The 25,034-nt window shown below is 34.7% G+C and overlaps 1 protein-coding gene across 1 annotated transcript in view; it reads right to left on the bottom strand.

The window, feature by feature from the left end:
- CCDC7 (coiled-coil domain containing 7) overlaps positions 1-25,034 on the bottom strand; it is a gene marked incomplete at its 5' end in the record, with an annotated part of 157,268 nt that overhangs the window by 58,319 nt on the left and 73,915 nt on the right. Inside the window, 3 exon segments of the mRNA XM_082617670.1 lie at positions 2,472-2,555; positions 18,773-18,880; positions 22,737-22,853. Of these exon segments, the coding sequence (XP_082473796.1) occupies positions 2,472-2,555; positions 18,773-18,880; positions 22,737-22,853 (309 nt within the window).

Here is a 25,034-nt window from a genome sequence, read left to right as displayed (position 1 = left end):
ATGGAAAAGAAAAACAAGTAATTTGTGGACAGAGATAAATCACCCTCTCAGGTTCTCTTAGCATGTAGACCTTTTCTCCCCTGTGGAGGAGGAAATGGGTAATTTGCAGGAATGTGAGCACTGATGTTGTACCCCTTTCCATTTGAGTCTTTACATGGTTTTTACTTTTTGTTGGATTCAGAAATGATGATCTAGGTCCAATATCAGAAAAAAATTTATTTAGAAGAATTTTACATTGCAAAAGGAATAATGAGAATTGGTGACTCTGTGTCACCTGTTGCGTAAAGTTTTGTGTGGGCAGAAATTCGTTCTAACACAGCATGTAAATGAAGTTGGAACCTGTCATATCCAGAATTTATAGATTGGAAGCCTTCCTTTGGAGAAATGGCTGAGCCCATGAATATTTCAAATATGCTCTATCACTAAGGCAGCACAAATTTATCACCACTGCAATCTAAACAGAGGTAAAGACCATATGGGGTGTCACTACTAAAATCAAGGACACGTTGGATTGGGCAGAACAAGTTTTTAGTAATTAAGTTATGGCATTTGTGAAAGTAAATTCTGCTATAGCAACACATAACTGGAGAACATCAGCAGACAAACTTTAGCCCTCTGGTCTTTCTCCAACAGATATAATTAGAAGAACTGATTCATTTGGTTTGAGAAAGCAAAGGATCCTTAGGTGAGCAGGGAGGCAGTGAGAACAGCCCTTGAGGGCAGACTGAATTAAAAACTAGGAGCATAATAATTGATATGGGGTGGAGAAACCTAATCTATTGAGAGCCACAATTTTCCTCCTTCACAACATTCTCCTATTGCTTTTAAGTCTTTTAAAAAGTCCTACCCTGCTTGGAGTTCACTAAACTATTTTTTAAAAAACATGTAACATGCTATACAATTGACCCATTTTAAATGTCCATTCTATGCTTATCAGTATATTCATAGAACTGTGTAATAATCACCATAGTCAATTTTAGAATCTACTTCTACTTCTACTAAACAGATTAAATTCCAGGAAGATTTAGAAATGTTATTTTCATATTCTACATATATAGTTCTCTTTATGACTTAATTCTTATAATTTTTTTCCGTTTTTATATATGAAACATATAAACATAAATTCATTTATTACAATTGTTTTTAAAATTATTTATTTACATAACTTTGTGCTATACAGAGAAACTGAGAGAAGACAAAGCATGTATGTATAGTGTTTATTATTTTAACCATTTTATTTATAATATCTGGTTTTCTTTTGTCATTATTTAAAATGATATTTTCTGCTCTTTAATGCCTCTGCTGTCCATGCTATATTTCCATACTTTAAATTTGCTGATTCTTTCTTCTGACAGTGTAAAAATACTGAACACCCCCTACTGGATTTAAAAAATGTCAGTTATTGTACTTTCAACTCCTGGATTTACATGTGTTCCCTTTCAAAATAATGTATTTCTCTTTGTATATATTCCCTATTTGATGAAACACTATCAGACCTTCATTTCCTTCTAAATAACGTTTACATTTAGTTCTTTGAACATATTTATAATAACTGCTTTTTAGTTTTGTTCTTTAAGTCCAATATCTAGGATTCTCACAAGCAGTTTTTGTTGCATGTCTTTTTCCTTGTTGTATGTCACATTTCACTGTTTCTTTACATGACCCATAATTTTATGCTGAAAACTGAATATTTTACATATATAATATAGCATCTCTGCATACTGACTTCTTCCTCTTACAGGGCATATTATTATTGTTTTCTTGTTTACATTTTTGGTTATTTGGCTAAAATATTTTACTGAAGTCATTTCCCTTTGCAGTTTGAAAGCACAACTGTTGCTCCCCAAGGGAAAAAGCCTTGGATAATAGTGGTTTTAGGAGTGCTGTCTTTGTCTCTTTCTGTTACATCTCTGTTAAATTGTCTGCCTCTTGGTGTCATACCAGAAGTCAAGGGCAGTGCGTCTATCACTGTTACAAGAGTAAAGGCTGTAGTACAATCTCTGAACTAAGTAACACAACTAATGACTCTACCACAGATGAGTTAGGATAATATACCTGATATTTCCATCAAATAGAGAGAAATGGTAACCAATGAATTAACTATCTGTTAAATTCCCCTTGTTATTATCACATTCAACTGGAAACCTTTCTCCTTTTCCTTCTATCTAAGCCAGTAATAGAAAAAGATTAGAACAGAACTGAACATACTTGCATCAAGTATATTCTAAGGCCACTATAGCATTTAATTTTATGGTTTAATTTTTAAATGGCTCATTTCTAAAAATCATAATGTCTAGCTAACTTTTAAAGTTCTAGTAAATACCACAGTACAACTAATTATGAGGGTAATCATGAAGACTTTACCTATATAATAATAATATACAAGTACTCTTATCATTAAAAAATTCATACTTAAACTCCAAAGAAGGTAAATAAACCATAAAGATTAGACTTGGAAGGATGAGACTTACCAGGGACACTCTTTGGTTGTATCTTCATTTCTGCCATTAATATACGTCTTCCAACAGTATCTTTCAAGTGTTCTAGATCAATTTCTATAGAAACAAACAGATATCAAAACACTTTGTAAAGTAACCCTAACACGAGTGTGTGTGTGTCTGTGTGTTCATGTGAGGTACTATCTTATATATATATATATAATTTTAAAATTTATTTTATTTATTTATTTTTGGCTCTGTTGGGTCTTCGTTGCTGCACGTGGACTTTCTCTAGTTGTGGCAAGTGGGGGCTACTTTTCGTTGCAGTGCACAGCCTTCTCACTGTGGTGGCTTCTCTTGTTGCGGAGCACAGGCTCTAGGTGTGTGGGCTTCAGTAGTTGTGGCACATGGGCTCAGCAGTTGTGGCTCACGGACTTAGTTGCTCTGTGGCATGTGGGATCTCCCTGGACCAGGGCTCAAACCCATGTCCCCTGCACTGGCAGGTGGATTCTCAACCACTGCGTCACCAAGGAAGCCCCCCCATGTGTGGTACTATCTTAATTAGCCTTGTTATTAATAAATATGCATTATAATGGATTACATGGGTTGCAGAATCATTAAACCTTAGAATTGGAATGGCTGTTAGCAATCAGTAAGCCTCCATATATTGAGGCTTAGAGATGTTAATGACTTGACCAAGATTGTGTATCCAGATAATGACAAACTCGATGTACAACCTTCCAACTTATAATTCTTTAACCAGTGCTTTTTCCATACAATGCTATCTCTTATGCTAAATTAAAATATCCGGGAGAGTTATGATAATAATATAACTCTTAAGTGTACATTAAACTCATAATCATACTGTAGGGATATATACCCAGTGATGTGGAATATAACAGTTTTTTCCTAAGATTATGTTGCAAACTAGGGTCTCCATGGAAATTTACCATGGAGCAGAAATACTTGGACTCATCCAGGAATATTTTAATGCCCTTTTTATGTTACTTAAGCGTAAACAAAGTAGGCATCAGTGATGGAAAAGAATAACAGAATGTTTTATAGACTGAAAAAACGTGCTCTCCCAGGTCCTTTTAGCATGTAGACCTTGTTGCTTGGGAGGAAGAAATGGTTAAGTTTGTAGAAGTACCTGGATTGAGATTGGGTCACTTACCATTTGAGTTCCTATGTCATTTAAAATTTTTGCTTGATTTAGTAACTGCAATTAGGTCCAATTACAAGAAAAATACACGAATATTATTAAAGGAGAGTTTATACTGAAAAGGAATAATTAGAAATGATCAACTATTGGGTCTAAAATTTTGTGGTGAATTTGTTTTTAGCAGAGCATGTACCTGAAGCTAGAAACCTGTCATGACTAAGATACCCAGATGGAAGTCTTTTTGCAGAGAAATGGATGAGTCAGTAAGTATTAAAGGTTGTGCAATCTGTGTAGAGGTGGTTACCTGCTGCAGCACCATTACCAAAATGAAACAGGTGTGTCAGATTAGGCAGAACAAGTTTTCAATACTTAAGTAGCAACATTTTGTGAAAGTAATAAGATCTATAGCAAAACAAAACTGGGGAATATTAGCAGTTATATTTTAGCTTCCCTAGTTCTTTCTCCAACTGGTGTATGTAAGAAGGACTTGCTCATTTGAATTAAGGAAGCAAAGAATACTTAAATAAGCAAGAGGCAATGAGAACAGCATCTGAAGGAAGGTTAGGTTAAGTACTAGCAATTAAAACGTATGTGCTGGAGAAATGTATAATCTAGTAAAAGTCACAGTTTTCTCCCTTATCATACCCTCCCACTTTTGAAATCCTTTTTTATCCTCTTCTTCTTGGCATTCACTGAGCTAGCTTTAAAACATATATAACATATTATACAATTTGCCCATTTAAAGTGTTCATTTCAATGGTTTTAAAGATATATTCACAGAGTTGTATGACCATCATCACAGTCAATTTTAGAAGAGACTAGGCAAATGTTCTTACCACAAAAAAGAAATGATAATTATCTGACACGATGGAGGCATTAGCTAACACTAGGGTGGTCATCATGTTGCAATATACAAATGTATCAACACATTGTAAATGTTAAATACACAGTGTTATAGGTCAATTTTTTCACAATGAAAAAAGAATCTACATCAGAATTATACTAAGTAAATTCCAGTAATTCCAGTGAGGTATAGAAATGCTACCCTCATATACCATTATTTCCTCCTCCACATTTTTGCACTGTTGTTATATGTATTATAAATATAATAACCTATAAGCTATATATATATAAAGTCATTTTTAAAACTTAACATTATTTATGTTTAATTATTGTTTAATTATTGCTTTATTTCTTTACATGTATGTATTTATACTATCTTTTGTAATTACAGAATTACTTTTACCCAGCCTCTTTTTTAGGGGATTCAAATTACTGCCTGCGGTCACTTGCTTTCAGCCTGAAGAACTTTCTTTTGTACTTGTCATAAAATGAATCTGCTAGCAATGAATTTTCTCAGTTTTTTATTTGTTTTAAAATCTCTTTACTTCACCTTTATTTTTGAGAGATAATTTCGCTGGATATAAAATTTTGGGTTGACAGTTATTTTTCTTTTGCATTTTGAATAGGCCATCCTATTGCCTTTTGGTCTCCATAGTTTCTGATGAAAAGTCAGCCATCAATCTTATTGGAGTTCCCAATAAGGAGTAGAAATAACAGTTTTCCAGTGTGTGCATATATCAGTTTATACTACTACCAGCAGTTTCTGAAAGTTCTGTAATAGTTGCTCTACAACATTATGACTTGATTCTGTCATTCTTTCTGATTTAGGCTCAATGATGGTATGTCATAGTATCCTCATGATTTTAACTCCAATTTTCTAGATTACTAATAGGATTATAATTTTCAAATGTTTATTAGTGATTTAGATATCTTCTTTGGTGAAGTACATGTTTAAGATTTTGACCATTTTTCTATTGGGTTTTCAATTTATTTCTTATTTCTATGTTAGAAATTCTTTAAATATCTGGTTGAAAGCTTTCTGTTGGATATTTGTGCTGCAAACCTACTCTGTCATTTGCATTTTTTTCTCTTAAGGGTTGAAATGATTTATTTTTAATGTTTTCTTTACAGCATTGGGACTGGCTAGCTAAAACTCAATCATGGCCCTGAAAATTAAGTACTGAAACTATTTTAACAAACCAGGAATTTAAGGCTAAAGTTTAACTCCACAGCAACAAAGAATAATTCCCTTTGTGCTAATTAACCTTTACTGCAGCTCTTTCATAAACGACCTGCTGAGTTTCTACTTTGTGGAATTGTGGATGAACAACCAATTCTTTTTTTTCTTTATTAGTTATCTATTTTATACATATTACTCAATCCTAATCTCCCAATTCATCCCTCCACCCCCCCCCGCTTTCCCCCCCTTGGTGTCCATACGTTTGTTCTCTACATCTGTCTCTATTTCTGCCTTGCAAACAGGTTCATCTGCACCATTTTTCTAGATTACACATATATGCGTTAATATACGGTATTTGTTTTCCTCTCTGACTTACTTCACTCTGTATGACAGTCTCTAGATCCATCCACACCTCTACAAATGAACCAATTTCATTCTTTTTTATGGGTGAGTGATATTCCACTGTATTTATGTACCACATCTTCTTTATCCATTCGTCTGTCAATGGGCATTTAGGTTGCTTCTGTGACCTGGCTATTGTAAATAGTGCTGCAATGAACACTGGGGTGCATGTGTGTTTTTGAATTATGGTTTTCTCTGGGTATATGCCCAGTAGTGGAATTGCTGGGTCATATGGCAATTCTACTTTTTGTTTTTTAAGAAACATCCATACTGTTCTCCATAGTGGCTGTATCAATTTATGTTCCCACCAACAGTGCACACCCTCTCCAGCAGTTGTTTGTAGATTTTCTGATGATGCCCAGTCTAACCGGTGTGAGGTGATACTTCATTGTAGTTTTGATTTGCATTTCTCTAATAATTAGTGATGCTGAGCAGCTTCTCATGTGCCTCTTGGCCATCTGTGTCTTCTTTGGAGAGATGTCCATTTAGGTCTTCTGCCTATTGTTTGATTGGGTTGTTTGATTTTTTAATATTGAGCTGCATGAGCTGTTTATATATTTTGGAGATTAATCCTTTGTCCGTTGATTCATTTGCAGATATCTTCTCCCATTCTGAGGGCTGTCTTCATCTTGCTTATAGTTTCCTGTGCTGTGCAAAAGCTTTTAAGTTTCATTAGGTCCCATTTGCTTATTTTTGTTTTCATTTCCATTACTCTAGGAGGTGGGTCAAAAAAGATCTTGATGTGATTTATGTTAAAGAGTGTATTCCCTATGTTTTCCTCTAAGAGTTTTATAGTGTCTGCTCTTACATTTAGGTCTTCAATCCATTTTGAGTTTATTTTTCTGTATGGTGCTAGGGAGTGTACTAATTTCATTCTTTTACATGTAGCTACCTTCCCAGCACCACTTACTGAAGAGACTGTCTTTTCTCCATTGTATATCTTTGCCTCCTTTGTCACAGATTAGTTGACCATAGGTGCATGGGTTTATCCCTGGGGCTTTCTATCCTGTTCCATTGATCTATATTTCCATTTTTCTGCCAGTACCATATTGTCTTGATTACTGTAGCTTTGTAGTATAGTCTGAAGTCAGGGAGTCTGATTCCTCCAGCTCCATTTTTTTCCCCTCCAGATTGCTATTCAGGGTTTTTTGTGTCTCCATACAAATTTTAAGATTTTTTTGTTCTAGTTCTTTAAAAACTGCCATTGGTAATTTGATAGGGATTGCACTGAATCTGTAGATTGCTTTGGGTAGTATAGTCATTTTCACAATATTGATTCTTCCAATCCACAAACATAGTATATCTCTCCATCTGTTTGTGTCATCTTTGATTTCTTTCATCAGTGTCTTATAGTTTTCTGAGTACAGGTCTTTTACCTTCTTAGGTAGGTTTATTCCTAAGTATTTTACTCTTTTTGCTGCAATGGTGAGTGTCATTTGCTTTTTAAATATCTTAATGGTGTATTTTAATGGATACAATTCTGAATATTAAATCCAGTTTTAAAACATTTACATTTATAGTTAGTATCAATTGTATCCTGTTTAAAAAATATCTAATCCAAAGACAGGAACATATTTTCCTATAGCATTTTCTAGTAGGCCTATTATTTTATAATATGCACATGAATAGAAATATTTTGAAAAGAATGTATTTTTTACTGTTGTTACATATTTTCTTCTTTGTCTTCAATACATTTAACTCTATTTATCTATCATTGTACCAGTAGCAAACTGCTTGTAGTATTTTATTTTTATAATAATACCTGATACCAGGTACTTTATATCCTTCAATTTTAGTCTTCTTTGTCAAGATTATATTTCCTACTTTGGCCCTATGCATCTCTATATAAATTTTAGAATTACCTTGTCAATTTTTAGAAAAATTATTGCTAAAATTCTGATACTGACTGCATTAAATACATAGATTAATTTTCAAGAAATTTGTTCTTTAAAATATTGAGTCTTCTAATCTATAAACCTGGAATATAGTTCCATTTATTTAGTTCTTTAAAATTCTCTAAATAATGTTTTGCAGTTTGCTGTGTTGAGACTTTGAACATCTTTTTAAACATTTTAATAGACTTTGTTTTTTTAGAGCAATTTAGGAGTCCAGAGAAATTGTGCAGAAACTACAGAGAGTTCATAAATACTCGCTTCCACCAGTATAGTTTCCCTATTATTACCATCTTGTATTAGATCATACATTTGTTACAATTGATAATCCAATACTGATACATTACTAATAATTAACACCCATGATTTACATGAGAGATAACTCTCATTTTGTATAGTACATTATGCATAATGTGCATAAATGTACATTATGCATTTTGATAAATGCATAATGTCATGTGTTTACTACTAGAGTATCTTACAAAATAGCTTTGGCACATTAAAAATTCCCTGAGCTTCAACCATTTATCCCCCTTCACCCTGAACCCCTGGGAACTCCTGATCTTTTTACTGCCTATAGATTTACCTTTTCCAGAGTGGTATACAGTTGAAATTATACAGCTTTTTCAGACTGGGTTCTTTCACTTAACAATATGCATTTAAGTTTCTGCCATGTCTTCTTGTGGCTTGATAGTCCATTTATTTTTATTGTTGAATAATGTACCGTTATATGGATGTACCACAGATTGTTTATGCATTCACTTACTGAAAAACATCTTGATTGCTTCCAGTTTGGGGCAATGATAAAGCTGCTGTAAACATTAATGCAGGTTATTGCATGAGCATAAGACCTTAACTCATTTGGGTAAATACTAAGAGCACAATAGTTGGATTGTATGGTTAGAGTACGTTGAGCTTTAAAAAAATGCAAACTGTCTTCCAAAGTGGGTATAGAATTTTGCATTCCCAACAAGAATGAACAAGAGTTCCTGTACTGCACTTTCTTGACAGCACTTGGTGTTGTCAGTGTTTTGGATTAGCCATTCTCCTAGGTGTGTTTCATTAGGTATCTCGTTGTTTTAATTTGCAATTATCCAATGACATGTGAGTTCACACACTTAGCCATCTTCACATCATCCTTGATGAGGTGTCTGTTCAGATGTTTTGAGAGTTTTTAAATTGGGTTCTTTTTTAAGTGTTGAATTTAATCTTTTAAAATATATTTCAAATGCAAGTCCTTCTTAAGATATGTGTTTTGTAAATATTTTCTCCCAATATGTGGCATGTCTTTTCTTTCTCTTAAAAGTGTCTTTCACAGAGTATAAGTATTAATTTTAAACAAGTCCATCTTATCAAAAATTTTCTGCCATTCCTTTTCTAGTTTACTAAAGTGGAGCTTAGATAATTGATTTTTGATCTTTCTCATTGTCCAATATATGCATCAAATGCTATAATTTCCTTTTAAGCACTTCTTTCACTGTGTCACATAAATTTTTATTAGTTGTATTTTCATTTTCACTTACTTCAAAATATTTCTGATTTCTTTTGATACTTCTTTGAACATGTGCTATAGAAGTGTATTGTTTCCTCTTCAAGTATTATGGGATTTGCCAGCTATCTTTCTATGACTGATTTCTAGTTTAATTCCATTGTAGGCTGAGAGCATAATTTTTGGGATTTCTATTTCTTAAAATCTTCAAGGTATAATTTGTTTTGTAATGAGGTCTATCTTTGTGAGCAGAGTATGTGAATTTGAGAGCAATATGTATCCTTCTGTTGTTGGAGGAGGTATTCTAATAGACATCAGTTAGATCCAGTTGATTGATGGTGTTGTTGAACTCAACTGCTGTTACTGATTTTTTTGCCTGCTGGATCTGTCCATTTTTGATAGAGGGGTGTTAAAGTCTCCAACTATAATAATGGATGTGTCCTATTTCTCTTTGCAGTTCTATCAGTTTTTTCCTCATGTATTTTGAGACACTATTGTTAGGTATATACACATTAAAGAATGTTATGTCTTCTTGAAGAATTGATTCCTTTATCATTACCTAATGCATGTATTTATTCCTAGTAATTTTCCTTGCTCTGAAGTCTACTTTGGTAATAATATAGCTACTCATGTATATCTTTCCCTAAGCCTTTACCTTCTGTGTGTGTGTGTGCCTCTTTGTGCATATATTTATTTTTTTACAGCTTTAATAAGGTATAATTGACAAAAAACTGTAATATATTTAAAGTATACAACATGATGATTTGATATACATATGCATTGTGAAATGATTCCCACAATCCAGTTAATTAGCACATCCATGACCATACATAGTTAACTATCTCTCTCTTTTATTTTTTTTTGGTGAGAATGCTTAAGATCTACTCTCAGGAAATATCAAGTATACAACACAGTATTACTGGATATAGTTATCATGCTGTACATTAAATCTACAGAAGTTATTTATCTTATAACTAAAAGTTTGAACCCTTTGACCAACCACTCTCCATTTAACCTACCACCCCAGGACCTAGCAACGACCATTCTCCTGTTTCTATGAGTTTGACTCTTATTTTAGATTCACATGTAAGTGATACCATACATCATCTGTCTTTCTCTGTCTGGTTTACTTCAGTTAGCAAAACGCCCTACAGTTTTATCCACATTGTTGCAAAGGGCAGTATTTCCTTCTTTTTTATGGCTAGATTGTGTGTGTGTGTGTGTATAACATATACATACATATATATATGTGTATATATATCATAAACATGGGTGTACAAATGTCTCTTCTAGAGAGTGATTTGATTTCCTTCAGATATATACCCAGATGTGTGACTGCTGGACCATATGGTAGTTCTATTTTTAATTTTTCTGAGGAAACGTCATACTGCTTTCCATAGTGGCTGCCTGGGAGGCAGCATTTCAAGTAACCCTGAGAGAACTGCTCCGAGGAGGCGAGGTGGGGAGCTAGGTTATATAAAAGTTTTGTAACAAAGGGAAGGTAGTCTGAACTTCAATAGATAATTGTTAATTAAAGAAAACCAGATGTCCCAAGTTAAGGAATTTAGTGCTTTTCTATGTATGGGAAGAGGCAAGAGTCTGGGCTCACTGAAATCATTCCTTTGATATGCACCTCAGCTATCTGGGGCCAGTGTCCTGTGTTTTCACATCCTGAGTTTCCTCAGGGCTCACTGTAGGAAGCGGCTACAGTCTGATGGCTGCTAGATGGCAGGTATTCTTTCCTTCCTGAGTTTCCTCAGGGTTCACCGGCTCACGTTGGAAGGCTGCAATCACTGACAACTGCGACATCCTATGCTTACTGATATGACAGGCAATATTCCATTTATCAATTACAATGTGTCTCAATGTGGGTCTCTTTGTAGTCATCTTACTCGGTATTGTTTGGGCCCCCTGGATCTAAATGTCTGTTTCTTTCCACAGGTTTGGTAATTGTCAGCCAGTATTACTTTGAGTAAGCCTTCTGACCCTTTCTGTCTGTCTCTTCTCCTTCTGTGACTCCCATAATGCATATATTATTTCACTTTATGGTATCCCATAAGTCCCTTATGCTATCTTCACTCCTTTTCATATTTTTTCTTTTTACTGCTCTGATAGAATGATTTCCACTGACTTATCTTTGAGTTCACTCATCCTTTCTTCTGCTTGATCTAGTCCATTACTGAATCCCTCTATTGACTTTTTTCAGGTCAGTTAATTTTTCTTCAGCTTCATGATTTGTTTGATATTCCTTTATGTCTTCTAGCTTTTTGTTGAAATTCTCACTTTGTTCATACATTGCTCTCCCAACATCAGTGAGAATATTTATGATCTTTATTTTGAATTCTCTGTCAGGTAAATCACTTATCTCTGTTTCCTTAGGGTCAGCTTCTGGAGATTTGTCCTTTATTTGGAACATATTCCCGTTTCTTCAGTTTCCTTGATTCTCGGTGTTGATTTCTGTGAATTACATAAAACATCTACCTCTCCCAGTCACGACAGACTGGCCTCGTGTAGTAGGTGAACCTTGCCAATCAGCCTGACTTGATCTTCTGGTTGCCCCTAAAACCTTTGTGTTTGTCCAACCTGCTGTCTTTGTTCTTAGTGGTTCCCAGATTAGTCTGTGCCAAGCCTAGCCAGTGCCCCAAAGACATGGAAATTCCCCCATACCCATTCATGCTTTTGGATGACTACTAACTGCCTTCCCCTTTACCAGGCTAACTGGAAGCCCAACCATCAGGCTGAGGCTGGGAAAGTTAGAATATTAGAAATATAGTTGCTCCTATCAGGGAGAAACTGGGAGCTGAGGGATTTTGCCTACTCATTCTGTGCTGATCTAGAGAGACTAGGTACTGAGAGTGCTTTTGTACCTATATATAACTTCATCTTTGATCTCTCTGGGCCTGGGGGACTCACAAATGCCAAGCCCCATCAGCTCCCAGAGCTAGGTGACTTAGGTGTCAGTCCCTTGGGTGGCAGACATATAAGTTGGGATGTTAAGACATCTCCTTTCAGGGAGAAGCTAGAGACTAGGTTTTAACCATGAGATGAGCCATGGGAAGGCACAGGGAGTCCCCATGTACCCATTCCAGCCTCCAGAGGACTGCCTATTAGTTTAATGTGGTTGTGGGAAACTCACAAAAGCCAAACACTGTTGGTTCTTAGAGCTAGGTGATTTGGGGGCCCACACCTTGGGTGGCAGCTGTAAAAATTGGGGCACTACATGTGTGAACAAGTTCCTTTTAAGGAGAAGCTGGAGACTTAGTTTTACTGTTAGAGTAACCTGCAGGGAGAATGTAGGGGAAATGCCCACAAGCTCTTTCAGGCTCCCAGGAGGATCCTAATCAGCTCCCGGATGAGAAGCTGATTAGAAGCTTGACCTTCAGGCAGCAGCTGTGAAAGAATGCAGCCAAATCTCTTCCAGGAAGAAACTGAAAGCCTTGCATTTTTGCCTATTCCTTCTGTACTGAGCCCAGGAGGACAGCTGTGTGAAGTGCACATGCACCCATTTCAAAATGGCCCCCTTTTAAAATTTGCTTCTGAAGAACTTGTGAATTCTGAGCCACACTGGCTCTCCAAGCTAGGTAATTTGGGAGCCAGGCACTTGGGTGGCAGCGCTACAAGCTAGGGTTCTAGATGTGTGATCCAGACCCTTTGCTCCCTCCAGTTGTTCCCTCCGAGTTGTAAGTGTCTGTGCCAGGGGTGGGGCTTATGGCATGAGCTATGTCTCAGCTTTTCCGAATTGTTTCAATGTGGGTATTTTCTCAGTTGACTGATGTACAGGAGTCACTCAACTAGTAACTAGATTTCTTCCAGAGGGAATTCATCTGTATGTAGGTTTGTATTCAGTGCAATCTCTGGGAGGAGGGAAAGTAATAAGCCTACTATTCTGCCATCTTGCTGATGTTTCCTTATCTCCATCCCTTTATTTTAAATCTACGTGTGTCATTATATTTAATGTGGGTTTCTCATAAACAACATATAGTTGGACCTTTTTTTCAATCCACTCTGACATTTCTGTCTTTTAATTGGTATATTTAGACCATTAACACTTAAAGTGATTATTGTTATAGCTGGATTAATATCTACCATATTTGTTACTGCTTTCTATGCAGGCCCATGTTCTGTTTCTCTTTTAAAATATTACATTTTCCCTCTTCTTATCAATTATACTTCTTTTTTTTTGTATTTTTAAGTGGTTTCCCTAGAGTTTGAAGTGTACTTCTACAACTAATCCAAGTCCATTTTCAAATAACACTATAGCACTTCATGGGTAGTCAGGAACCTTGTAACAGAAATTATTCATAAGCAATAATTTCCCCAATATATTGCTGCTATTATGATTTTGAGCAAAATTTTATGTTAGATCAATTAAGAAGAAAAAAATTAAAATCTTTATTTTACCCTCACTTCTTACATCTCTAATTCTCTTCCTTTACTTACGTAGATCTGAGTTTCTGACTGATACATTTTTTCTTTTCCTTGAAAAAAAAGTTTCTTTTACAATTTCTTGCAAGTCAGTTCTACTGGCAACAAATTTACTCACTTTTTGCTTGACCCAGATAGTCTTTATTTTTTCTTCTTTTTAAGTATAATTTTGCTGTATAAAAATTTTAGGTTGATGAGGTTTTTTGTTTGTTTGCTTTGAACACATTAAATATTTCACTCCATTCTCTTCTTGCTTGCATGGTTTTTGAAGAGAAGTCCTACGTAGTATTTCACCTGTTCCTCCACAGTTAAGGTGGGTTTTTCTCCCTCTGGCTTCTTTCCAAATTTTCTCTTTGTCTTTGATTTTCTGAAATTTAAATATGTCTAGGTATAGACTTTTGGGTATATATCCTGCTTCATGTTCTCTGAGCTTTCTCTACCTGTGGTTTGGTTCCTGTTATTAATTTTTGAAAATTCTCGGCCTATATTACTTCAAATATTTATTTTTCCCTCCATGTCTCCTTATTCTGCAATACATCTGGTATTCCCATTACGAGTATGTTGTTATACCTTTGATTTTTGACAGTTTTTAAAATACTCTGTTCCACTTTTTTCATTATTTTTCTCTTTGCCTTTCAGTTTGGGAATTTCCTATTGTCGTATCTTCAAGTTCACTGATTTCTTTCTTTGGCTGTTTCCAGTCTACTATGGAGCCCATCAAAGGCATTCTTAATTTCTGTTATAGTGCTTTTGATTTATAACATTTCATTTTGATTATTTCTTAGAGGTTTAATCTCTGCATACATTATGTATATGTTCTTTCATGTAGACTACTTTTTCACTAGGGCCCTTATTATATTATAGTTATTTTAAATTCCCAGTTTGATAATCCCAAAATTTCTGCCATATCTTCATCTGGTCTTGATGCTTGCTTTGTGTCTTCAGCTGTGTGTTTTGCTCTTTTATCATGCCTTATAATTTGTAAAGCTAGACATGATGTATCAGGTAAAAGAACTGAAGTATATACGGTTTTATTATGATGTTTTATGTTCATCTGGAGAGGAGTTAGACTGTGTTTTCTGTTTTATTGTAGCTGGTGTCACAGGCTAAAATTTCCTTTATTTTCCTTTTCTGGTCTCCCCTATTGTCTTTGGCTTTCCCTAGAAAATACTTCTTTAATGGAAGCTGAGAATTGCAGTTTTTCCATCTGTAACCCCCTATTATCCACGGGCCTTGGTGAAGTGGTGGTAAGGTATGAGGGAGCGGAAAAGCATTCTATAATCCTATGATTAGATCTCGGTCTTTTATTGGCAGTCTATGGTCTGTGACTTTCACAATTGCTTCTCAGCTTGTTTCCCCCAGAAACGAGATTCTTGATTCTTTTAGATTCTTGATTCTTCAAGATTCTTTAGACAGAAAGGCTAAAGGGGGCTGGACTTGGATATCTCCCTTCCCCAGTGTTGAAAGTCCAAGAGGTCGGAGTTTGGTATTTCCTTTACCTCACATCTGTTAGGTTCTAGTAAAGTAGTTTTTCTTGAAGGCAGGCCTTTGTTAAGAAGAATGTTATTGGTGTATTTCAAATGTTTTCTTTTCTCCTCCCTTTGCTGAAAGCATGAGTAGATTTTATTTCTGATACTCAGCTAAGGTACCTGGTAGGGCTCCTGGAGGCAAATTTCATGAAGGTGTATGGCATAACCAAGGCTGTGTCCTAGAACTTTTTTATTGCTCAACCTAGTTCATGTTCAGTTTCTGGCAATTATTCAATTATTCTTAAGTTTTCCTCCTAATTGCTGGCTCCAGTGTTGGTTTCTATTCCCAGGAGTATGTAATTTTCAATATTCATCTATCTCCACAGATTGAGAGCGGCAGCTTGCCCTGTGACTTCAATTCTCTGATGGGGCTAAGAAGAGTTGTTGGCTTTCAGTTTTTTCAGCTTTTATTGGTTTGGAGGGCAGAAGTGAGGACTTCCAAGTTCTTTACATGTTAAAGTGGAAGACAGAAGTCTTGCATATGTTTAAAAAATAATTATTCCTAGATTTTTTATTTGTTTTGGTGCTAATACAAAATTTCATCATTCCTAAAAAATGTTCATTTTCTAATTTTGTGTTCTTAGTATATAGAAATAAAACTGAGTTTTATACATTTTTATTTTATATTCAGTAATTTTAATAAATCCAGTTGATTAAGAGTTTATCTGTAGACTACAGATTCTGTTAGATTACATACCTGCACAGTTACATCATCTGCAACTTATGAGTTTTATTTCTTTCTTTGAATGCTTACAAGTTTTATTATTAATTTTTTTGTAATAACTATGGTTGCCAGTACAAAAATGAGTAGAAATAGTGATAATACACATTTATCTCATTTCCAATATTGGAGGAAATATTTTACTATAAAATTGCTAAAATTCTTTTTGTATTTTTTAAAGATACAAATGTCAAATAAGGAAATATTATGAAGAGTGTTTTACTGAGATATAATGTTTTTTTCTTTATTCAATAAATATAATGCTTTTTATTCCTGTAAAATTGGCACTAACGTTCCCAATTTCTATTCTGATTTAATAGCGTGAGTCTTCTTTCTTTTTTCTTCATCAGTCTAGTTAAAGTTTTGTCAATTTTGTTGATCTAATGTGAGTCTCTTATGGACAGCATATAGTTGGATATTTTTTTAATCCATTCTGTCAATCTCTGCCTTTTGTTTAGAAAGTTTAATCCATTTACATTTAAGGGACTTATTGATGCCATTTTGCTATTTGTTTTCTGTATTTCTTATATTTTTTTTGTTCCTCATTTCCTCTAATACTGCCTTCTTTTGTGTTCAATTGATTTTTTTTTTTTTTTTTTTTGGCTGTGCCATGCAGCATGTGGGATCTTAGTTACCCAACCAGAGATCAAACCCATGCCCCCTGCATTGGAAGCACAGATTCTTAACCACTGGACTGCAAGCGAAGTCTGTCAATTGATATTTTTAAGGTACTAGTTTTGTTTCCTTTCTCATTTCCTTTGTGTATATTCTACAGATATTTTCTTTTTGGTTACCAAGAGGATTATGTATAACATCTTAAAGTTATAAAAAATCTAGTTTAAATTGATGCCAATTAACTTCAATAACATCTAAAAGCTGTACTCCTATACAGCTCAATCCCTCTCTTTTTGATACTGATGTTATGAATCGTATCTTTATACACTTCGTGCCCGATAACATAGACTTATAATTATTTTTCTTTAAACTATTATATAAAATTAAAAGTAGAGCTCCAAACTAAAATTACAATAATACTGGCTTTTATATTTGCCATGTACTTACCTATACCGTAGATCTTTCTTTCTTCATACAGCTTCAACCTACTGTCTAACATCCTTTCACATCAACCTCAGGGATTTCCTTTAGCATTTTCTATAGAGCAGGTCTAGTGGTAGGAGTGCTCCTATTCTTTGTAGTTTTTTTTTGTGCTGGGCACTGCTTCACATTTCCACAAAATTTTACCAGTTTGAAGATGGCTTTTTCTTAATTGTGCATTCTCTTGGTTACTGTAAACATTTCACTGTTTCCCAATGCTCTGACAAAGTTGGTTCTGATGGCTTTCTGCTTTTTTTTTTCTTTTCTTTTCTTTTTTTTTTTTTAATGTTTCCGTCAGGGAGCAAGAGCTTAGGGCCTCCTAGTCTGCCATTTTTCTGACATCTGCTTTAAAGTGGTTGTTTAGAAGCTGCTACAGAACACTTAAATTTATCTTATTGCAAAGTACTTAAGTACTTAGTCCTTTGGCCACACCAGCTTTAGCATAGGTTTTTTTTGGCTGTGCTGCATGGCTTGTGGGATTTCAGTTCTCTGAACAGGGACTGAACCCAGGCCATGGCAGTGAAAGCCCTGAATCCTAATCACTAGGCCACCAGGGAATTCCCTAGCACAGGTTTCTTAACTATTAGAAATTTGCCAACTTTGTGATAGGAAGATCACAAAGCAGCCATATTGCCTATCTAGCGATAGTTCCATTTTTTCATTGTCTTATCATAAAAGATGATATAAGTAATGAAAATTGTGTTCTCTGAGGAACTGATAATATAGCATTTAGTCTATGTCATGAAAATTCATAATGTAGGGAAAAGCCTATATATATTTTTTCATGAGCAGATAAACTCTTAAGCATTACCTAATTAATGTCTGTTTGGTGGAGTAATGAGCACATTATAAATTCTTTTAAATATACATATTAATTGGGCTTCCCTGGTGGTGCAGTGGTTGAGAGTCCGTCTGCCGATGCAGGGGACATGGGTTCGTGCCCTGGTCCGGGAAGATCCCACATGCCGCAGAGCGGCTGGGCCCATGAGCCATGGCCGCTGGGCCTGCGCATCTGGAGCCTGTGCTCCGCAACGGGAGAGGCCACAACAGTGAGAGGCCCACGTACAGCAAAAAAAAAAAAAGATACATATTAATTGATATATCAATTGGTTAATAAAATAATGAAATTATTACAGTTGTCCCTCGGTATCTGCAGAGGATTAGTCCCAGGATCCCCTGTGATGCCAAAACCTGAAGATGCTCAAGTCTCTTGTATAAAACAGTGTAATATTTTCCTATAACCTATGCACATTCTCCTGTATATTTTAAATCATCTCTAGGTTACTTATAATACCTAATACAATGTAAATGCTACATAAATACCTATAAATGCTATGTAGATAGTTGCCAGTGCATAGAAAATCAAAGTTTTGCTTTTTGGAACTTTCTGAAAATTTCTTTTCAGAATATTTTTGATCTGTGGTCAAGTGAATCTGTAAATGTGAAACCCATGGATACAGAGGGCCAACTGTATTAAATTGAAAAAGGTTGTCCTATGTTTGAATTTCTTGTTTTAATAACTGTACTACACAGTTGAAATACTTTAACTCTTAGAAAGTGTTCTACTGTGCCCAAACATTATAAATCTCTACTTACCTACCACTTTGTTTAAACCTAATTGAAATATTAGGTCATTAACTGATGGATTCACTGCTGGAAGATTTTCTGCGGTATCTGGATGTTCTGAGGCTGCTTCATTTTTAACTGTAATAATAATAGATTGCCAGATTAGTTGATTTAAAACTAACATTTTGTTGGGATAAAACTATAAAGTTAATTAGAATGATGTTACCATATAATTATTTAATCTTGTTTAATTAACTATTTAACATACTGCTTATTCAATTAAATACAAATATGTCTAAAAATTTTTAAAAATTTACTAGCTACTAGTTGCTAGATATTATTATATCTTTACTTTTCAAATATTATCTCATTTGATCCTTATAAGAATTCTAGGAAATAGGTATTTTTATTATCATTTAACAGATGAGGAAAATAGAGCTTAGAGAGATTATGCATATTTTGGAAGGTCACATAGTTATTAAGCACAAAAGTTTGAAATGAATTTTGTTCCTTTAGACTCTAAAACCTACACTCTAGCTAGTAAACTCAAATGTCTACTGAGATTGAGAATGTAATATGAGTGAAATAAACCTGATGATGTTTGGAGTGGTATGAATAGCAGAAATGAAATGGAGAGTACAGGCATACCTCATTTCATTGTGCTTCACCTTTATTGCACTTTGCAGATACTGCGTTTTTCACAAATTGAAGGTGTGCGGCAACTGTGCATGGAGCAAATCTATCGGTGCCACTTTTTAACAGCATTTGCTTACTTCATGTCTCTGTGTCACATTTTGGTAATCTGGCAATACTTCAAATGTTTTCATTTTTAGTATATTTGTTATGGTGATCTGTGATCAGTGATCTTTGATGTTACTATTGCAAAAAGATTACAATTCGCTGAAGACTCAGATGATTGTTAGCAGTTTTTAGCAATAAGGTATTTTTAAATTAAGGTATGTACATTTTTTTAGACATAATGCTACTGTACACTTAATAGACTACAGTATAGTGTAAACATAACTTCTGTATGTACTGGAAAACAAAAAAATTTGTGTGATTCAATTTATTGTGATATTCACTTTATTGCAGAGGTCTGGACCGAACTCACAATATCTCTGAGGTATGCCTGTACATATCTTATATAAAGCTATTACTCCCACTGATTGTTACAAATGTAGGTCTGAGGTTCCTGGGTCATCTAAATTCGCAAGAGAACCTAGAAAGGTAGTTAGTTACAAGAACTCCAAGATTTAAAAATATCTGCAAGTAATTTAAAAGTTTTAAGCATGTTCGTAGGATAAAACAAATCATCAATTATTGCCACAAGAGAATTACCTAACTTGGGAAAGGATTAATTCTAACATGTGGGTGGGATTTGAAAGCCAACAACTGGTTATATTTCTTTGGAAAACATCATCATTTATCCACCAATATATCTCTATCATCTAGGAACAGAAATAAGATTTAAAATCTAGATGAAATTAGTACTTTCAAAAGAAGAAAAAAAAAAAGCAAGATATGCCAGGAAAAAAATGGAAAGAACAAGTAAAAATTAAAATGTGCAATTAAATTAATCACTTTTGAAAACTGCCAAGAACAAATATTTTCATGGGTAGAATTCTTCATAAATCTTAAAGGATTAAATCCTATGCTATAGCACATAAAAATGGAATTTTCTATTTCTTTTACAAGGTCAAAAATACAGTAGTCCCCCCTTATCTGCAGTTTCAGTTATCCGTGGTCAACCCTGTTCCAAAAATGTTAAACAGAAAATTCCAGAAATAAACAATAAATTTCAAATTGCGTGCTGTTCTGAGTAGGGTAATGAACTCTTACACTGTCCTGCTCTGTCCTGCCTGGGACATGAATTATCCCTTTGTCCAGCGTATCCATGCTGTATATCCTGCCCATTAGACACTTAGTAGCTATCTTCGTTATCAGATCGAGCATCATAGTATTGCAGTACTTATGTTATAGTAACCCTTATTATACTAATAATGACCTATTGACCATCAAATAAATTATGGACAGGAAACACAGGAAAGGGCACAGTATATACAGGGTTCAGTACTATCTGCTGGTTCTCAGGCATCCATTGTTTTAAAGTATTTCATATAATTCCCACAATTATTTTGTAAGGTACATACTATTACTAGCCCTATTTTTCAGATGAAGAAACTGAGACATGGAGAGATTAACTAGCTTACACAGTTAGTAAGAGACAGAGGTAGGCACCAAAGACAGGCAGTCTATTTCCAGCATCCATACTTTTAAACACTACCCCTACCATTACCTCTCATAAGAAGATAGGTATCTCCTAGTGGAAACAACACAAATATTCATCCACAGGAGAATGGGCAACTTAATTATAATATATTCATAAACCAGGTCAATATACAGCAATAAAAATAAATGAGTAAGAACTAAAATTATCAACAGTGATCTTGAACCAAAAAAGCGAGTTGCTTAAGAAAGCATACAGCATACTACAAACAAAACAATAGCATAAATCCTTTTCAGATGAAAACATACCTAACAAAAGTATAAAGAAATATATATGGTAATGATAAACATCAAATTCAGAACAGAAGGAGGCAATAATCTGAGAGGAATAGAGAGGGTCGGACTTCAATATTTAACGTATATCTATTAAACTGGGAAACAGACACACAAGTGTTCATTACATTAACTCTTATCATACCTTTCTATATTTCAAAATAAATTAAAAGTAACAGAAACAACCTGAAACACCTAGGTTTTATTTGGTTCTTTTTTTTTTCACTTGAAAATATTCTTTTTTTAAAATTAATTTTTATTGGAGTATAGTTGCTTTACAATGTGTTAGTTTCTACTGTATAGCAAAATTAATCAGTTATACATATACATATATCCCCTCTTTTTTGGATTTCCTTTCGATTTAGGTCACCACAGTGCATTAAGTAGAGCTTCCTGTGCTACACACAGTATGTTCTCATTAGTTATCTTTTTTTTTTTTTTTTTTTTTTTTTGCGGTACGCGGGCCTCTCACTGCTGTGACCTCTCCCGTTGCGGAGCACAGGCTCCGGACACGCAGGCCCAGCGGCCAATGCCCACGGGCCCAGCCACTCCGTGGCATGTGGGATCTTCCTGGACTGGGGCATGAACCCGTGTCCCCTGCATTGGCAGGCGGACTCTCAACGACTGTGCCACCAGGGAAGCCCAGTTATCTATTTTATACATAGTATCAACAGTGTAGATATGTTGATCCCAATCTTCCAATTAAGAAGCACAAAGATAAACCAAGTCTTCGGTTATACTAAGTCAAAAATCCAAATAAAAAATTTCCAATCTTTCTAATAATGTCCATTTTTCCTCAAATTCATTTTTTAAGCAAACAGAAAAAATAAACAGATAAATTTATTTAAAATATACAACAAAAAATACACTAATATCAAAGAGCTGTAGTAGAAAATATATAATGATATCAAGAGTAAGATCCAGTAGATAAAAAACAAATGTTCCTTTTCTCTTCTTGAAACCATATAACAATATAAAGAATAGGTCTACTGGATAATAACAAATATTTTTAGCAGATAATGTACTTGATAAGAATTGAAATGTGAATGCTGGGTAAAAGTTATACTTTTAAAAATGAAATAACTATAATAGCTCTGTAAGATTCCTAGAAAAGCATCTCCTAAACTTGTTCTCTATGAAACACTACTCCATAAAAAGAGAAAGGCAGGGTTTCTTGCTCAATAAATTTAAGAAATACAGTATAATAATTAGAATATTAAAGACTACAAGAAGGAATGGGGGTGCTAATATCATTACTGCATTTATTAGTTCTGCAGAATTCCAATTTTTGTTAAATTGTATTCTAAAATATCTAACCTAAGGAAAAAATTCAACTATAAAACATAAATTAATTGATGCACATTTAAAATATATTTTTAAATTGTCAAGTATTTTATGATGACTTTTAAAATATGTTTATCAATATCATTCATACCTCTTAATTTTTGAGACTCATAAACTCCACTTGTTTGAATTTTATCCTTGTATCCTTTAGCTAGTACTAGATCTTCAAGTATAAAATTCTCATCTGAGAGTTCATCTGCATCTTGATCTACCAAGATGAAGAAAGCTTTCAGTAAACTAAATACAGAAACACTACTGAAAACCACATACTGTGGCCGAATTCCAAGAAGATTATAATGTCTAGAGGTTAGGAAGATATTCTTACATCAAGTGAGAAGAGAAAAAATGATTACTCAATAAATGTCAGAAGTTCATTTAATAGATTTCAATATCTACTCTTGATAAAACTCTGTGAAAAATTAGAATTATAGATTTACTCCTAGACATTACTCTAATATAGAATATATTTCTGTCTCAATCCAACAGATAACACCTTGATTTATGGTGAAGCACCAAAAAATATTCTTATTAAAATTATAAACAAAACCAGAATGTGAATTATTATCATTTTAACAATTACCTAGTTCTGGTAAAGTTGGTATGATAAATATACGGAGCAGAAGTTATGATGAAACTATAGAAGAAAATGTAGGGAAGAAGCTCCTTGACACTGGTGTTGGCAATGATTTTTTTTTTTAAATATATAACACCAAAAGCACAAACAACAAAAGAAAAACTCAACAAATGGGACTACATCGAAGTTAAAACCTTATGCCAGTAAAAGAAACAATTAATATAGTGAAAAGGCAATCTTTGGAATGGGAGAAAATTTTGGAAACCATGTATCAGATGAAGGGTTAATATCTAAAATATATAAAGAATTCATACAGCCTAATAACAAAAAACCAAACAATCCAATTGAAAAATCGGCAGAGAACTAACAAGTTATTTTTCTAAAAAAGACAACTGGACTTCCCTGGTGATGCAGTGGTTAAGAATCCGTGTGCCAATGTAGGGGACACAGGTTCGATCCCTGGTCCAGGAAGATCCCACATGCTCCAGAGCAACTAAGCCCATGTGCCACAACTACTGAGCCTGCACTCTAGAGTCCATGAGCCACAACTACTGAGCCCACACACTGCAACTACTTAAGCCCGTGCACCTAGAGCCCATGCTCTGTAACAGAAGCCACTGCAATGAGAAGCCCATGTACTGCAACGAAGAGTAGCCCCCACTCGCTGAAACTAGAGAAAGCCTGTGTGCAGCAATGAAGACCCAACGCAACCAAAAATAAAATAAATTAAAATTAATTAATTAATTTAAATAAATAAATAAGACAACCAAATGGCCAACAAATATGTGAAAAGATGATCAACAATATTAATTATCAGAGAAATGCAAATCAAGCTACAATGAGATATCATCTCACACATGTTGGGATGGCTATCATCAAGAGATACAAGTGCTCGGGCTTCCCTGGCGGTGCAGTGGTTGAGAGTCCGCCTGCCGATGCAGGGGACACGGGTTCGTGCCCCGGTCCGGGAGGATCCCACATGCCGCGGAGCGGCTGGGCCCGTGAGCCATGGCCGCTGAGCCTGCGCGTCCGGAGCCTGTGCCCCGCAGCGGGAGAGGCCACAACAGTGAGAGGCCCGTGTACAGCAAAAAAAAAAAAAAAAAAAAAAAAAAAAAAAGAGATACAAGTGCTGGCAAAACTATAATGAAAAGGGAATCTCTGTACACTGTTAGTGGGAATGTAAATTGGTCTACCCACCATGGAAAACAATACGGAGGTTCCTCAAAAAATTAAAAATAGATCTACCATCTGATCCATCAATTCTGCTTCTAAGTACACACCCAAAGGAAATAAATACAGGATTTTGAGAAGATATATGCACTTATATTTTTATTGCAGCATTATTCACAACTGGAAGATATGGACACATCCAAAGAGTCCATCAGTGGATGTGGATAAAGAAGATGTGGTGTATATATATACAATGGAGTATTATTCAGCCATGTGAAAGGAGGACACCCTGTCATTTGAGACAACATGGATGAATCATGAGTACATTATGCTAAGAGAAATAAGTCATACAGAGAAAGGAAAATACAGTATGACATCATTTACATGTGGAATCTAAAAAAGCAAAACTTGTAAAAACAGAGAAAGAAATTGTGGTTAACCACAGGACACGGGGTGGGGTGATAGAAACAATGTTGTTTAAGAGTACAAACGTGAGTAATAAATAGAGATCTAATGCATAGTATAATGAATACAGACAATATCGTACTAAAATCATCAAACTTGCTAATAGGCTAGAACTTAATTATTCCAACCAATAAAATGAAAGAATAATTATATAATGTAGTACAGGTGCTAATTATCACT

Source organism: Mesoplodon mirus, assembly GCF_964341445.2.
Source record: "Mesoplodon mirus genome assembly, chromosome: 4".
NCBI lineage: Eukaryota > Metazoa > Chordata > Mammalia > Artiodactyla > Ziphiidae > Mesoplodon > Mesoplodon mirus.
The sequence above is the reverse complement of the archived record's forward strand: the minus strand, read 5'-3'. Positions and strand labels throughout refer to the sequence as shown.